General features: G+C 42.4%; 1 protein-coding gene across 1 annotated transcript in view; it reads left to right on the top strand.

Moving 5' to 3' along the window:
- The window catches only part of LOC124597583 (trypsin-like), a 54,059-nt gene that overhangs the window by 17,872 nt on the left and 17,667 nt on the right, over positions 1-18,520 (top strand). The window contains exons 3-4 of the mRNA XM_047135946.1: positions 2,577-2,715; positions 8,359-8,475. Of these exons, the coding sequence (XP_046991902.1) occupies positions 2,577-2,715; positions 8,359-8,475 (256 nt within the window). The remainder of the gene's footprint in view (positions 1-2,576; positions 2,716-8,358; positions 8,476-18,520) is intronic.

Genomic DNA, 18,520 nt, shown 5'->3' with positions numbered 1-18,520 from the left:
TGATGCAGATTCCACTCTCACAGGCATATGTTCAATCAGATGATGGAAGGATTCTTGGGGAGTGGCACCCCATTCTTCACGAAGTGCTGCACTGCGTAGAGGTACTGGCGTCGGTCGGTGAGGCCTGGCACGAAATCGGCGTTCCAAAACATCCCAGAGGTGTTCTATAGGATTCAGGTCAGGACTGTGCAGGCCAGTCCACTACGACGTGCATTCAAGTTCTAAGACCTCCGATTTCTTTTGTAATTAACTACTCACCCGAAATCGATGAAACTGGCGTTACTTCTCGACGTAATCGCCCTGCAGACGTACAAATTTTTCACAACGCTGACGCCATGATTCTATGGCAGCGGCGAAGGCTTCTTTAGGAGTCTGTTTTGACCACTGGAAAATCGCTGAGGCAATAGCAGCACAGCTGGTGAATGTGCGGCCACGGAGAGTGTCTTTCATTGTTGGAAAAAAGCCAAACGTCACTAGGAGCCAGGTCAGGTGAGTAGGGAGCATGAGGAATCACTTCAAAGTTGTTATCACAAAGAAACTGTTGCGTAACGTTAGCTCGATGTGCGGGTGCGTTGTCTTGGTGAAACAGCACACGCGCAGCCCTTCCCGGACGTTTTTGTAGCAGTGCAGGAAGGAATTTGTTCTTCAAAACATTTACGTAGGATGCACCTGTTACCGTAGTGCCCTTTGGAACGCAATGGGTAAGGATTACGCCCTCGCTGTCCCAGAACATGGACACCATCATTTTTTCAGCACTGGCGGTTACCCGAAATTTTTTTTGGTGGCGGTGAATCTGTGTGCTTCCATTGAGCTGACTGGCGCTTTGTTTCTGGATTGAAAAATGCCATCCACGTCTCATCCATTGTCACAACCGACGAAAAGAAAGACCCATTCGTGCTGTCGTTGCGCGTCAACATTGCTTGGCAACATGCCACACGGGCAGCCGTGTGGTCGTCCGTCAGCATTCGTGGCACCCACCTGGATGACACTTTTCGCATTTTCAGGTCGTCATGCAGGATTGTGTGCACAGAACCCACAGAAATGCCAACTCTGGAGGCGATCTGTTCAACAGTCATTCGGCGATCCCCCATAACAATTCTCTCCACTTTCTCGATCATGTCGTCAGACCGGCTTGTGTGAGCCCGAGGTTGTTTCGGTTTGTTGTCACACGATGTTCTGCCTTCATTAAACTGTCGCACCCACGAACGCACTTTCGACGCATCCATAACTCCATCACCACATGTCTCCTTCAACTGTTGAGGAATTTCAATTGGTTTCACACCACGCAAATTCAGAAAACGAATGATTGCAGGCTGTTCAAGTAAGGAAAACGTCGCAATTTTAAGTATTTAAAACAGTTCTCATTCTCGCCGCTGGCGTTAAAATTCCATCTGCCGTACGGTGCTGCCATCTCTGGAACGTATTGACAATGAACGCGGCCTCATTTTAAAACAATGTGCATGTTTCTATCTCTTTCGAGTCCGGAGAAAAAAAATCGGAGGCCTTAGAACTTGAATGCACCTCGTACAAAGATGTTATTGTTGTGTAACCACTCAGCCACAGGCTGTGAATTATGAACAGGTGCTCGATCGTGTTGAAAGATGCAGTCGCCATCCCTGAATTGCTCTTCAACAGTGGGAAGCAAGAAGGTGCTTCAAACATCAATGTAGGCCTGTGCTGTGATAGTGCCACGCAAAACAATAAGAGGTGCAAAGCCTCTCCATGAAAAGCACGTCTACACCATAACACCACTGCCTCCGAATTTTACTGGTAGCACTACACTCACTGGCAGATGACGTTACTGGGCATTCGCCATACCCACACCCTGCCATCGGATTGCCACGTTGTGTACTGAGAGTCGTCACTCCACACAACGTTTTTCCACTGTTCAGTCGTCCAATGTTTACGATCCTTACACCAAGGTGTCGTTTCGCATTTACCAGTGTGATGTGTGGCCTATGAGCAGCCGCTCGACCATGAAATCCAAGTTTTCTCACCTCCCGCCTAACTGTCATAGTACTTGCAGTGGATCCTGATGTAGTTTGGAATTCCTGTGTGATGATCTGGATAGATGTGTGCCTATTACACATTACGACCCTCTTCAACTGTCGGCGGTCTCTGTCAGTCAATAGGCGAGGTGGGCCTTTACGTTTTTGTTCTGTATGTGTACCTTCACGTTTCCACTTCCTATCACATTACGTGTACCTTCACGTTTCCACTTCCTATCACATCGGAAACAGTGGACCTAGGAATGTTTAGGAGTGTGGAAATCTCGCGTACAAACGTATGACACAAGTGACACCGAATGACCTGACCACGTTCGAAGTCCTCCCCATTCTGCTCTCTTACGATATCTAATGACTACTGAGGTCGCTGATATGGAGTACCTGGCAGTAGGTGGCAGCACAGTGCACCTAATATGAAAAGATATGTTTTTGGGGTTGTCAGGAGACTTTTGATCACGTAGTGTACCTCATTAAGCGCTGTCCAACTGAAAATAGCTCTGTCTAACTGTACCAGGTTACACCTAGTTCTCTTCTGCAAAGATGTGACGCACTCTTGGTTCTTTTTGGCAGCAGCGAGGACACGTACGAGGTGCTAGCTGGTACCAACAGCGTCACCGAAGGGGGTACCAGACACACAGTGACAGACATCAGTTCTCACGAGGGATACAACGCCAGTGATTCCTGGGTCAACGACATTGCCGTATTGAAGGTTAGTATTCCGAGTATTTTGTAATGTGGATTCATGCCGAGGGAGCTCAATGTTCGACAAAGGCTAAGCTACAATGATTCAAACATTCAGTGCACAAATGAGACGGAGGAGGGTGGAAACTAAAAGGCGACTGCGGCCTCGCAGTAGAGACAACCAACAGAAGGACGGTGTAACTAATGAGAAGAGGACCTGAGAGACAGCAGCGGACAGAGTTGGAAGCACACCAAAATAATGTTACTGACAATAATAACATCGTTACAACTTTGCTTCCAAATACGTGAGTTCATGTCTTCAGAGATCGATATCCAAAATTTATTGTTTTTACTTACTGAAATTTTCCGCTATACAAAGATTTTTCTCCAACATAAATACCCGGAAATAATTTCATATTTTACATAGGACCTTAATGCATCTCCTCAGGATGTCCTTCCAGGTGTTTTGATCTTGTATATCTTCTCTTGCGCCAAGTCTTCTCACTGTCAATCGTACAGGTGGCCATAGGGTATCCTCTTATTTCCCTCTGGTTCCCATTCCAGAATCATTTTCTGAATTCTGGCTTCCTCCATCCAGCTTACATGCCTGTACCATTCCATCAATCCATCACGTCATGTATTCTTTCTCTTACTTCCATTTTCTTTATTATTTCGTCGTTTCTTACTTTCTCTTTTCTAGAAATCTTGCTGATCTTCTCAGAAGTCCACTTCTACTACTTGCAGTTTTTTTTTTAGGTGTTTCAGATTTGTAGTCCAAGTCTCTGCTCCATAAATAACTACGCTCTCTAGTATCGATTTATATATGATTTTTTTGGTTCGGTTTACTATATTCTTGGTTCATAAGATTGAGTTGCGCACCCCAATTATCTTTCTTCCACTGCTGATTCTTTTACTAATTTCTACCTCAGATTTTCCCTGCAACTCTAAAATTGATCCCAAATAGCAGAAAGTACTGTCCTTCTTAATTTTCTTTCCGTCTATGCGTAAGTCATCTGGGTCGTTAGTGAGGTATTCTGTTTCCTGGTAATTAATCCCCAGTTTCTGTATTCCATTGCTAATTGGTTACACATAGAATTTGCATCTTCCCCGTCTTATGCTATAACTTACCAAAAACTATCCACAAAATAATGTCACATCGAGAGACTCCGTATTGCAAGTACCTAGGTGAAATCATCAACTCTACTGAGAGGGAAAATTCACCTATAGAAACTCAAGAGAGGCTACGGAAGAACACACTGTATCTGTGACAAAAAATATCTTTCGACCCACCCAGATATCAAGTATTGCAATACTGTCATCAGACGAGGAGACCTGTATGCGAACGAAGATCTCAAAGCGAAAGAAAATCTCTATGCGAACAAAAATCTCATGCTTCAGACAAAAAGCGACACCGAAAATATCCTAAAGAAAGGAACACAGAATTACGAGAAACATTTTCGGCCCAAACAAGAGAAAAATGTGAATCTTCAGGTTTTGGCGGCGCAAAGACTGTTCCATTAAGTTTCGGGTGTGCAGCCGCAAGAAATCTCCTTCTTATTCTAATATTTCGGCTGTATAACGTTCAGCCATCTTCAGAGTGAGCCGCAAGACTGCCGCTCCAGTGCTCGCTTCGTCCCTTTATACTGTTGTACCGCGCGACTGCTCATGCGGCCACAGATGCCAATGCGCCAGAGACATCTGAACTCCCTCCACGATCAAATAAAGTTCACAATGGAAATTGAAAAGGAGGGGTGCCTTCCATTCTTGGATGTTTTGGTTCGGCGCAGAGAGGATGGCACTTTGGGACATGAAGTGTATAGGAAGCCGACGCACACCGATCTGTATTTACGTGCAAATAGCTGCCACCATCCTGCCCAGACAATGAGTGTTCTCCGAACTTTGACTCACAGAGCGCGTATTATTTCTGACGAAAGCAGTCTGCAAGATGAACTTTACCACTTACAAAGAGTGTTTGAAGACAATGGGTACTCTCCACAACAAATACAGAGGGCACTGAAAATGAAACCGAAAGAGGCCACAAAGAAAGCAGAAGAAGATGAAACCTTTAAATCGATGGCCTTCCTGCCATATGTGGGTAGCCTCTCATCAAAAATAGGACGCATTCTCGGCAGACACAAAGTAAAAGTGATTTTTCGTCCTCCACCTAAGACAGCTGCACTCGTGGGCTCCGTCAAAGATGATTTACTGCTCCGAAAATCTGGAGTTTACAAAATTCCATGTGAATTTGGCCTTTCTTACATCGGACAAACAACTCGTACTGCCCAAGAAAGATGTACAGAACACCAGAGGTACATACGACTTTTACAACCTAACAAGTCTGCAGTGGCAGAGCACTGTAATGATAATGGTCACAGTATGTTGTATGACAACGTCGAAATTTTGGCAACTACATCATCCTTTTGGGACTCGATAGTAAAGGAGGCAATTGAAATTCGCTTGACGACGAACTTAATTAATAGAGATAGTGGTTTCAATCTTGATAAATCATGGAATCCGGCACTTGCTGTAATAAACTCGCAAAGACATCGTCACAGTGCAGCTCACAATGATATATCGATATGCCAACAAAGATCAACTGCGGAGTCATAGATACAACTCGCGCATTATGCACGTCTCTGCTGCAGACCAACGTCTCTGGCGCATTTGCATCTGTGGCCGGATGCGCAGTCGCGCGGTACAACAGTATAAAGGGAGCGGCAGTCTTGCGGCTCACTCTGAAGATGGCTGAACGTTATACAGCCGAAATATTAGAAGAAGAAGAAGGAGATTTCTTGCGGCTGCACACCCGAAACTTAATGGAACAACAGAAAAATGGTCTAACCTCATGGAACATTTTCGAAAAATGAGATTAAAATTGGTGGCCACATCCAATGATTCTCATCGCCAGGACTTAAAGCTTTAACATAAACTGAACGACTGAAATTTAGTTCTGGACTCAGAAGAATTAGGAAGAGCACAGATAAATTTCTTGGATATTTTAGTCAGAAACTCATGTATGCACAAAAAACTGACAAACAGAAAGTGTGTCCAGAGAACTAAACAATGAAGATAGGAACAAAATGGACTGAAGGAATTATAGAGACTTGTGGCTATTTGGAGTCCCATCAACAAAATACGAACCAATGATACGCTTCTTGAAAACCCGCACCACACGTTGCCAGACAAAAGTCTTGTTATTACTATTCTCTCGGCCAGCAGGGGTTTTTCAGCGGACCAATAGTGCGTATTATGAAGGCTGATTTGTCCATGATTGGTGGACGTGCGTTATCCTGTTAGGTTGTCTCTTTATTAGTTTTAGCTTCCGCTTCTAGTGCGCAACATTAACTCAACACCGGTGAAGTTTCGAACCGTTCTGGCAGATGGCACAGCCGTAGTACAGCGTCAAAATGGCGTCTACACACGACTCACGTGACAAGCAGCGCGCTGTTGTTGAATTCTTGTATGCAGAAAAAGAAACCGTGGTGAACATCCATAAACGTTTGAGTGCAGTGAATGGCGATGCTGCACTTGATAACCCAGGAAATGCAGAAACAAAGCTCCATGATCAGCCATGCTCGGGAGTTCCTGTCACAGGCACTGCTCCAGACATGCTAAATCGTGCAGATGCCATTATTCGTGCCGACCGGCGCATCACAACTCTACAATTGGCTCTACAGTCATTGGTCAGCATTGGAAGTTCGTCTGAAATGATCGAGACTCTCGGATATTCAAAGAAGCGCTCACGATGGGTTCGACGAATGGTCACAGTGGACCACAAGATTTAAAGAGAGGCCATTTAATCTGAACTTTTGGAGCGTTTAGAGGCCGACGGACAGGCCTTTCTGTCACGGATCGTTACGGGGGATGAATACTGTTTCAATAACACGAGCACGCTGAGGATATTTCGCAAACGCGTCGGTATTTGTACAAAATCGATGCAATAAAATGAGAAAGAACCTAATCTTCGTGGTTAAAGATATTCTTTCTTTGAAGACATTCTTGTCTGACAGAGAAGTGTCCTAAGAGAACTATCTCGTTAATTTTCTTTTATGCTATATAAATGGCTGAGACTAAGTTACTATTTAAATTTGTTGCAAATATGTGGGTATTTTCTATGCCTTGTTTTACAAGATGACCAACGTGGTTTGAATATTTTCTCCCATTTTACATGTTTCATGTTTAATTTGCAAATTATTGACAATGAGAACTTACTCCTGAGGCCGGTCGCTGTGGCCGAGCGGTTCTGGGCGCTTCAGTCCGGAACCACGCGACTGCTACGGTCGCAGGTTCGAATCCTGCCTTGGGCATGGATGTGTGTGCTGTCCTTAGGTTAGTTAGGTTTAAGTAGTTCTAAGTTCTAGCGGACTGATGACTTCAGATGTTAAGTCGCATAGTGCTCAGAGCCATTTTTTTCACTCCTGAGTGAGCGCTCTTATTTGTACATAACATCGAATATTACAGAACATACTTCTATTAAGTTAACAAGGACGTCGCAGGATCTTCCGAAAAAGAGAAAAAAATACAAACATAAATTGCAAGGCGCGAACCAGCAATCACATGTCTTTCACATCACAATTGCACAACCACTAGACAATGATGATGTTGCGGAATTTTTGAGTCGATGCTGTAGCTTACACCTCGCACACGTGTAAGCGTTACGAGTGTACTACTCGCGTACTAACTCTCACTGCCTCGCGGGGCAGCGCAAATTTCAGTTATTTTGCTGCCAAGACAGCAAACCTCAACTAATACTTTTAGTGTCTCGTTATTTAACTCCGCAGCTCATGGTCTTGTGGTGGCGTTCTCGCTTCTCGCGCCCGGGTTCGATTCCCGGGGTCGCATCGTCCCCTACGCTCCTCGGAGCATGTGACCTCATCATCTCATTATTTGATTAATTTTTTCTGGCTCATTCGTAACTTGATCGAGACCATACAATGAATTATAGTAATGAATATCGAATATATATCAAGTAAGTTTACGGATCGGTAAAGTATATTTTATACAGACTCTCGGCGCTTGAGCACGACATTTTCGTTAAAGGTCCGTTCATGTATTTTTAACCGCGTTTCTTCTGTCTGTGTTTTCACTAAAATCGGACTTCGTTATCAAATAGCATCCGAAGATGACGGTGGATCGAGCTGGACGACTTTTTGTTTAAAAGTACAGAACCTTTTGCCATGCCAAGTCACCCAACAATCTTACAATGACTAAAGGCACAAAATAAAACTTACATAGGTTAATAATAATATTAATACATCCTGAAATAAAAACACAATTAAATTACTGCACTTACATTGTGACTTGAATTACGTGTGCCGTTTGGTTGCAACTCGTGAATATATAAATAAAATAATGTAGAATTAATGGCGGTGTGTCACATACGCCCGACCTGGATAAGGCCTAGAAAACAAAAGGTGCCTCTTAACCATCTGACGATCAAAAATCTTCAAATGTTTCCAGCGGCTGCATACAATATTTATACAGCCGTCGACTATATCTATGGCTCAAATTAATTCTTTTTTTATTACTTTTAATTATGTTTTCTGTTAAGAAAAGCTCAGCATGTAAATGTGCCTTTAAAATTACCTAGTTTAATTTAGTTCGACTAAATTCAGTTACCTTTGTTAAAAAAAAAACCCTTATGAACTAAGTAATGTTCATGCCTCCGCAGGTATCTCCAGCTTTTCCAATTGATGGCGTCACGGTGGCGCCAATTCAGCTCCCGGAGCAGGGAGAGGAGGTTCCAGACAGCGCCACCGCCACGGTCGTCGGGTGGGGAAAACTGTGGGTAAGAACCCTCCACCTAATTTCTAATTTCTGCAATCAGTTTCACATAAAGACCAACACCTTCCACACTTAAACTGGCACTTCGAGCTTGAGCTGTATTCTCCTGTATTCTCTATCTGCATACAAGCAGATAGATTTAAGGAAGTCGTTCGACATTGTACCACATTTCCGAATAATGACCAAGATTCAATCAGTCTGAGGTCTTCTTAGATACGTTTTCGGATCTAGAAACGTTTGACTAATAAAACCCAGCACTATGTACTGGGCGCCGAATGTTCAACGGAAACGGGTGTGATACAAGGAGGCGTAATAGGACCGTTATGCTCTCAGCATTCGGAAACTATTTATTAAACAAGGTCAGCAATGATATCAGACTGTTCACTGACAGTGGCGTTGTCTACAGAAAAATGTTGTCATTGGCCGATAGCACGAAAATGCAGATAGAAGGTATAACACTTCGGCTACAGTTAGATTAGCAGCAGACCGTACTCCTGTGAGAGGTTTTTAAATTGACCCATGATTCGAACCCAGATTCTATTAGTTATAAATAAACTGCAGTTACATAAAAGAGAACCTTCGCCAGCCTAATTATGCAAAGTACTAACACTGTTCACGAAGAAAGTTAACTATTGGGATTGACTTTACCTTGTACAGAAACTCTGTTTTGAAAATAAAGTAGAAGACAGTAGTATACTTTAGGAAGCAATGCAATAGTAGTTGGGCATGAACAACAGTACAGGAACATTAATCGTTTTTCCAACAACTGCCTCTGATTGACACTTACACTCTGTATAACAAAGCAGCAAATAAGTGTTCATTACTATTTTTTTTTTTTTGACATTGATATATCAGCTGCAGCAGGATCAGTGGCGACGATTGAAAATGGGTGCCACATTGGAAGTCGGATCCAGGATTCCCTTCTTACTAGGCAATTACGCTAATCACTGCTTCACCCATAGACAGTGGACATCGCAGTTGCGCAGAGTATCTAGGTACGCCTCCTGGCCGACCCACATACTCACCTAACGCCACCTGTTCATAGTCCCTGTCCGTGTTCCCCGTGCTCTGCTTTGAGATTCCCACAGGAGGTCAGACGTTATTGTGCTGAAAGTTATTTGCTCTGACTCGTTCGTTCATGAGCATTAAAATCTTTGGCCGCCTTTTACTCAAAACCGAGTTTACTGTCCTCTTATGTCATGAAAAGATTGAACTAAAATTACTATTACAAACAGTATGTCTCAGTGCACACATTTACGTAAGGACAAAACTAACTAGCGTCCACTGTACAAGAAATAAAATCAAAACTGTTACTCAAAGACAACTACCAAAATCAAACTGTGCACTGCTCAAAAAAATTGAAACACTGGAATTACGTAGCAATACTGTGAAACGCCCACTGTTGACTGCCCCATTAAAAATCTAAATTACATAGAAAATGCTTAGAATTAGCGCAATGGAAACTTGAGATGAGAAACGAAAGAACCAGCAAAAATACGAAAAGAATCTTACCTTAAAAATTACGGCATATTCAGCAGCAACAGCACAGCATGAAAAAATCGCGCCAGCTAAAATATGCTAAAGTAAATCTAAATTATCAGGAGAAAGTTTCGGATGATTATCTCATACTAAAACAAACTTCTTACTTGAAACGAAAATACTAATCCGTTCATGACAATGACAATTCTGTATTTAAATCTCTTATGTCACAAGAACATTAAACTCACACAAGCCATTGAAACTTTACTTTCTTTACAAAAGTCTTGCAAGGCAATGCTTTTAACATTATACCATTTGAAATGAATTAAACTGAAAGAACCTAAATTGAGGTGCGGAGGTGGAGTTTTATGTTGCAAGAATCGCTAACAACATCAGTAAGCGCCAGAAAAAATTATTACCTTAAGAACGTATCCATAACGCAAATCAATTTTCTCTGTTCCATAAATGATGCGTTGTAAGTTCTTCCATCAGATTAATAATTCCTAACAATTTTCTTCAGCAAAATCCTCCTCCAATATGCACTACACTCAAAACTTCTGCCAGTTTATTCCATGTCCAACAATGAACTGCTCTCTGCACTACAACAGAACCAAAGACACACAATTTCAGAGATAATGCTGTCACTGCCGTAAGTCGATTATTCCACAGATGTTACAGGCAACTGCTTCGCTCTCATAGCATGAAATTTCCACTCATTGTGAAGGTGTTGGCAGATAAATGTCCAATCCGCCTATATACGTCCAAATTTCAGGGTATTCGCACTGGACGTGGTGGATCATTGTCCATCGAGGCGAGTCGATTACGTGAATGTGTGGTGTCTGTTTCTTTTGGACATATTCACTCGTTGATTCTAAATAAAGCCCGAATGCAGCTGATATCAGTATTCCTTGTCACTTAAATAGTTTTCAGACGATTACGTTATTTTTACCAATTTTTATTTGTATTCCCAAGGATCATTCACTTCTTCATACTCTTTAGCTGAAATGGAAAGGTTGGTACTGGGATCTAGTACAGTTTGAATATTTAAATCCAGTTGCTCTTTATAGCAGAAAAATGATAGAGACTGACAAGTTCACTTCATTAATACTGTAGTTGTAATGTGAAATTTAAATCAGGCTCAATAGTTAGCTGCCGGCCGATGTGGCCGAGCGGTTCCAGGCGCTTCAGTCTGGAACCGCGCTACCGCTACGGTCGCAGGTTCGAATCCTGCCTCGGGCATGGATTTGTGTGATGTCCATAGGTTAGTTAGGTTTCAGTAGTTCTAAGTTCTATGGGACTGATGACCTCAGATATTAAGTCCCATAGTGCTCAGAGCCATTTGAACCATTTTGACTTTCAATAATTAGCCTGGGGAACCAGGACGTAATCAGTCACTAGGCTCAGATCATGGCTGAATGTTGTAGTGACAACACACTATGAGAAAAACCATTAACCATACACATATAAAATTATAAACACTGTTACTTCTAAACCAACACAACATTCAATCCTTCTGCTGGGCCTTCAAGTCTGTTACCCAGTAACTATTATGAACCATCACAGTGTTTTCAGGTTATTGCAATACTGAAATGAGATTCTAGTAGGAAGAATACTTTAAATAATCTCTTTTTGGTGGTGCTTTGGTGAAACTTTAACTATCCTTCCAAGAACATCACTTGGGGTACGTCAGACATAATTATGAACTGTGGCATTCCACAATGTTTATTAATTGTAGTGGAAGAAATTTCCTGGCAGCTTAAAACTGTGTGCCAGATTGAGATTCGAACTCGGAAATTTTATCTTTCCCAGACAAGTGCTCTACATGTTGAAGTAAAGTTGTGGGGACGGATCGTCAATGATGCTGGGCAGCTCATCAGTAGAGCACTTGCCCGTGAATGACAAAGGTCCCGAGTCTGAGTCCCAGTCTGGCGCACAGTTTCAATCTGCCGGGAAATTTCTTATGAGTGAGTACAGTGCAGAGTGAAAATTTCATTCCGTAGTGAAAGACAGTTGTTTCTCAGTTCAATAAAATCACAGCACTTGGATTGGGCCACAGTCTACATAAATGACTCAGGTTAAAATACGTGTGCACAACACGAAGTTTAAAGTACACAAACTTATTAATGAATAAAAAAACCGCCTAACTGGTTCATGCAGTTGTATAGTACTGAACTGATCCTTTGAAATGAAATTAGCGGCAGTGCACATCTCCGCTGGCTATTCCAAAAAATGGCTGCGAAGGTATCCGTGCCTCTCACTGTGTAACAAACTCTGAAAATTCTCTTCTTAAATCTGATTTTCGTTGTTGAGAGCTAACCAAAGTATCTCTTCAATAGTAAGCCAAATTAATTCCATAGTGACGGCTATATTATATAATCTTGTTGCTCTAATTGCTTCGTTCAGTTCACAAGATGGGAACACTTTGCCAGCTAACCACCACCTGATTCTTGCCACTTTCCAATTACCGCTAAGCCGGTTTCACTGCACAGGGACTTCCTCGAAGTTTTACACATTACAAGCCTTAATGCCCTATGCATGAACCAATACTACAAGTAAAGTTGTAAAATTTATGTTTTTGTAGAACATAACTTTTGAAATTACATCCATGGAGTAAATGGACATAAATAATGAATGAAACATTTACCTAGATTATACTAATGAATGGTGTCTGTCCTTTCCGATATGTCGAAAAGAACGAACACATGCATTCATAATTGATTCGCCAGACTCAGTGTGAATACACAATTATGTCCAACCTCCTGTGGGAATCTTACAGTAGCGAGTATGGATGACATGGACGGCGACTGTGGATAGGTGGTGATAGGAGGGAATGTGGGTCGGCCGAGTGGTGTGTCAATATACTCCGCGCAGTTGCGATAAACCTTGAGTCTTGGTGTCGCAGCGGTTAAAGTACCTGCCTCGTAAGCAGACGATCCCGGGTTCAAAACCCAGTTTGGCACATTTTCCATTCGTCACCATTTATGTTGCATAAAGTCCTGATACAGCTGATGTCCATAGTCCCTTTCCTTATTACTGCCATCCTCCTTCAATTTACATAGTATACATGGATGGAAACAGAAACTCCACTTGGTAGAAATAATCGCAGTTCTGATTAGATACATACAAATATAAGATAATGCACATAACAAAGAACTGAAACCGAGGATAATCGATTTCAAGATTGGTGATAAGTGTCTGGAGTTTATTTCACCATTTAAACTTCTAGGCGCGCAGTCCGGAGCCGTGCGGCTGCTGCGGTCGCAGGTTCGAATCCTGCCTCGGGCATGGATGTGTGTACTGTCCTTAGGTTAGTTAGGTTTACGTAGTTCTAAGTTCTAGGGGACTGATGACCACAGCAGTTGAGTCCCATAGTGCTCAGAGCCATTTGAACCATTTTTGAACCATTTAAACATTCATGACTAATACTAATAAGGGAACCTCCCCATTGCACTCCCCCCCCCCCCCCCTCAGATTTAGTTATAAGTTGGCACAGGGATAGGCCTTGAAAAGATGAACACAAATCAATCGAGCAAACAGGAAGAAGTTGTGTGGAACTATGAAAAAAATAAGCAAAATATACAAACTGAGTAGTCCATGCGCAAGGTAGCCAACATCTAGGAAAAGGTCAGCTTACGAGCGCCGTGGTCCCGTGGTTAGCGTGAGCAGGTGCGGCACGAGAGGTCTTTGGTTCAAATCTTCTCTCGAGTGAAAAGTTCAATTTTTTATTTTCAGACAATTATTAAATTAAGTTCAGGCACTCACACATAATCAACTTCGCTCTCCAAAATTCCACGACATGTTTAGATTTGCTTGGACATACCCAGGATTTGACGGTCTACACAAGGAAACATTTGAAAACGTAAAAAACATATGTTTTGACAGAGTACAGGGAAAACTGTGCGACTGTGAAACTGTTGCATTCATTTGTTGCAGTTTATGTGACAAACTCTTATGTTTTCATCACTTTTTTGGGAGTGATTATCACATCCACAAGAAAACCTAAATCGGGTAAGGTAGAAGAATCTTTTTACCCATTCGCCAAGTGTGCAAGTTAGGTGGGTCGACACCATATTCCTGTCATGTGGCGCACATGCCGTCACCAGTGTCGTATAGAATATATCAGACGTGTTTTCCTGTGGAGGAATCGGTTGACCTACGACCTTGCGATCTAATGTTTTCGGTTCCTACTGGAGAGGCACGTCCTTTCGTCTACTAATCGCACGGTTTTGCGGTGCGGTCGCAAAACACAGACACTAAACTTATTACAGTGAACAGAGACGTCAATGAATGAACGGGCAGATCGTAACTTTGCGAAAATAAAGAAAGTAAAATTTTTACCTGAGGGAGGACTTGAACCAAGGACCTCTCGTTCCGCATTTGCTCACTCTAACCACGGGACCACGCCGCTCCTCTATACACATTGTCCTTGATGTTGCATATGTTGCACATGGACTACTCAGTTTGTATATTTTCTTCATTTTTTCATAGTTCCACAAAACTTCTTCCTGTTTTGTCGATTGATCTGTGTTCAATTTTTCAAGGCCTATCCACTGCGTCAATTTATAACTAAATCTGAGGGGGGTGCGATGGGGAGGTTCCCTTGTAAGAAGCAATATGAGATGAGAAGAGAAACCAATAATGGGAATGGCACGTAGGAGACAGGTTTGTTGCAAGGATGCTGAGAAAGAGCGTTGCTGCTGTGAAACAAAACGCGTGGAGAACGCCAGTGCGACCCAATCTAGGCTACTGTTGCAGTGTCAGTCGTCTTTGTGAAGCAGGCATGACAACAGATATCGAATGAATTCGGAGATGCACTGCTAGGATTGTTAACAGCTCGGTACACACCATGTGGAAGTGTGACAGAGGTGCTCGGGTAACTTGACTGTGTCTTTTGGAAGGAAGATGACGTAGTTCTCGCAAATCTGTGTTGCGATGATTTAGAGAACCAGCTTTCGAGTAAGACTGTGCGACCATTTTACTGCCGCAGTCGTGTATCTTACGCAGGGACCCTGAGAATGAGGCAAGAGAGCAAGATGCGTACACAGGCACGTAGACAGCCGTTTTATTTTTTAATAGAAAATCACTAATATTGGTACAGAGTACTGTCTGCCATTCACGGTTCAGTGGTTCGTGAAGTATATATGTTGATAAAGACGTACACTGTCAAAGTGTGGTTGCTAATTTGAGCCATCTGATTGGAAACTCAGGTATTTCCACATATGTTAAATTTTGAGCAACAACAAAAGCTATGGAATAAGTGAATAAAATATTTCTTATTTCACCCAAACACGTTTTAGCGCTCGCTGTGTTCATTTCACTGTTTCATTTACTTTTTTTTCTGAGAACTGTTAGTACGTGTTAGCAGCTTGTGGAGGTTACATGAATTTCGGTTTGTAGCCGTTTAGATGCACAAAGGACAGATGATTAGGCGTCAAATATTCCGTTAATTTACAAATACAGGTAAACAGACATGTCAAGGTTTGCCGCTTGTACGCCTATGTTAAGCTGAAAACTGCGCCTAGAGTACTAATTTGGGAGAAAGCATTGTCATACCATTATTCACGTAAATCACAGGACGACATTAGTTATTCATGTTGGCAGTTTTATATCTCCCATCTATTCTGCAGCATGTCATCTACAAATAACCAATTTTTTTTTCTTTTCTGTTTTTCACTTACTTCAGACATGAAGTTGAGTATTAAATTGCATTATTTAGTGATTTACTTTGGGTTTTTTGAGTCTGTTGTTTTGATACTCTTATTTTTATAAATTTGACATAAAGAGATCCATGAGGCAGGCGAAGATTACTACAATTATCAGTAGTCTGCGAATGTTTGTTTCACACACAACTGAAGACACTGTTTCTACGTGCAGCAATGGCTCCTGCATATCTAAGGATCGGTAAATTTCGAAACACATCATGTGAGCAATGAAGTGATTCCTTACCTGATCTTTGACTTTTACCATTGCGATCCAGTTAGCCTGAATGTAGAACTACTGATTATTACTCTTATTTTAGATCTTTTGAAACACTAACTTGTTTTGATATTGTTTTATTTATTTATTTTTTTGCATGTATTTAATGCACTTAATTAAAAAATACCAGATTTGTCACCATTGTATGTACGTGTTGTTGTAGTTATATTATGCTCATTTGTTTCTCTGCCTGCTTGTTTGGAGAGTGACGTACAATTAACGCAACGGTCACCGTCTTGCATACGGTTAAAGTCTGCCAGGAAGTTTCACAACAAAGAAGCACACTGACGAAAAAAAAGCTGCTACACCAAGAAGGAGTTCTGCAACATAAGGGAAAGTTGGTAGGTGTTTTTCTGCATCTGAAAGACAACGTCTATTCAGATTACGAGCCGGTCGTGTAAGAGTGGCGCTCGTAGTGTCACTACGAAGATGCAAATGAAGTTTGCTTTTCATACGAGCTGGAACGGTCGTGAATGTTGGTTAACTTTGGGACTGGGCGTGGTGAGTGGACGATAGTCAAGAATGCCTTTAAGGCGACAAAGAGCCCCATTGTCAACACCTCACTGAGTCTGAACGAGGTTGTGTAACAGAGCTACGAGAAGGTAGATGGCCGGCCCGTGTGGCCGTGCGGTTCTAGGGGCTTCAGTCTGGAACCGCGTGACCGCCGCGGTCGCAGGTTGGAATCCTGCCTCGGGCATGGATGTGTGTGATGTCCTTAGATTAGTTAGGTTTAGGTAGTTCTAATTTCTAGGGGACTGATGGCCACAGATGTTAAGTCCCATAGTGCTCAGAGCCATTTGAAGGTAGATATTCCTTTTGTGATAATGCAGAAAGACTTGGCAGAAATGTACCCACTGTACGTGACTGGTGGCAGCGGTGGTAACGAGAATGTACGGTCTCAAGAACACCCATCCCGGACGGTCACGTAGTACTACCGAGTGAGAAGACCTTTTCGTTCGGCGTATGACGCTGGCGCATCACACCGCACCTGAAACAATAATTTGAGCAGCATTTGGCACCACGGTGACACAACGAACTGTTACAAATCAATTACGTAAAGAATAGCTCTGAGCCAGACGTCTTGTAGTACGCATTCCACTGACCACAAAGCATGGGCATTTGCGACTTCAGTAGTGTTAACTGAGAGCTCATTGGAGGGCGTGGTGGTGGTCTGTTGTATTTTCTTATGAAATCCGGTTCTGCTTCGGTGGCAATGATGGCCGTGTGTTAATTGGGAGAAGGCCAATTGAGGACCTGCAACCAATCTGCCTGCATGCTAGACAGACCGGCCTACACCCGGAGCTGTGGTTTGGAGTGCGATTTCGTAAGACGGCGAGAGCGCTCTCGTGTATATCTCGCGCACCCAGACTGCAAATATGTACATCGCTCTGGTGACTCCAGCTATTGTGCTGCCATTTGTAAACAGCATTCCGGGGGGGGTGTCTTCCAGCAGGACAACACTCGCCCACATAGGGCTGTTGTAAACCAACATTCTCTACAGAGTGTCGACATGCTGCATTGGCCTCCTCGATCACCAGATCTGTCTTTGATGGAGCACATAAGGAACATCATTGGACTACAACTGCAGCGTTATCCACAAACAGCATTAACCGTCCTTGTGTTGACCCTCCACGGGCATCAGGTACGAAACTTCAATACACAAACTGGCATACGTTACCTGTACAGCACAATGCACGCACGTTTGCATTCAACAATCTGACGGTTACACTGGTTATTGATGTACCAACATTCCACATTGGCACATCTCAAGCTTACGTTAACGGGCGATCTTGCAACATAAACCACTTAATATGTTACCTGGATAAGCTTACATTAAACTGAGATATTGTAACATAACTTAAATATGTCTCTGGACTGAAAACCACAACAACAACAGATAAATATATTCCATAAATTTCTTTACATTAATTATTTTTTGGTATCGCAATATTTTTCCATCAGCGTAATTACTACCGTCAGACACATCATTATGAGTGTCCCTCAGTCATTTGAATACATGTGAATAGGTCACATAGGCAGCATCTTTGTAATAGGTATAAGTCGTAACTCAGATGTACAAAAATGATTTGGTCCATTCCATGTGCAGGAATTAGGAAAGGATGTAGATTTAAAATACTTTGATTAAAACCGGATCATGATGCCCCTGTGGTTGGGAACCAGTGCCACAGAAAAAGCGGCCAGCCTCTGATGTTCAGATGTTGCTGTCAAATCATCTACCCTAAGTAGACGGATACCGTTGTAACCACTCCTAACGATGAAATGTTACACATTCGTAGCTTATTCGAGAACCTCATCTTCGTAAGCTTACTCACTGTGAAATATAAAGCAGGTGGAAATCTCACAAGCAACTAATATCGAAGTAAAATTGTGAGTAAGTGATCGCGCACTGCAGAAAATGGAACTCAGCGGCACCCAAATACTATTTTTGATTCTAATAGTTTGACAGGTACAACAGGAGCTTGCGTTGCATGCTTAGATATGTCAAGCTTCTAGTTACACCTTTGAGATGGTTCTTACATATGATTCCTTGTGTTTGTGTCATGGGTCCTGTAGAAAGAACGTGGTGCAGATAT

This window comes from Schistocerca americana, chromosome 1 (assembly GCF_021461395.2).
Source record: "Schistocerca americana isolate TAMUIC-IGC-003095 chromosome 1, iqSchAmer2.1, whole genome shotgun sequence".
Taxonomy (NCBI): domain Eukaryota; kingdom Metazoa; phylum Arthropoda; class Insecta; order Orthoptera; family Acrididae; genus Schistocerca; species Schistocerca americana.
This window is presented reverse-complemented; position numbering and strand designations above follow the sequence as displayed.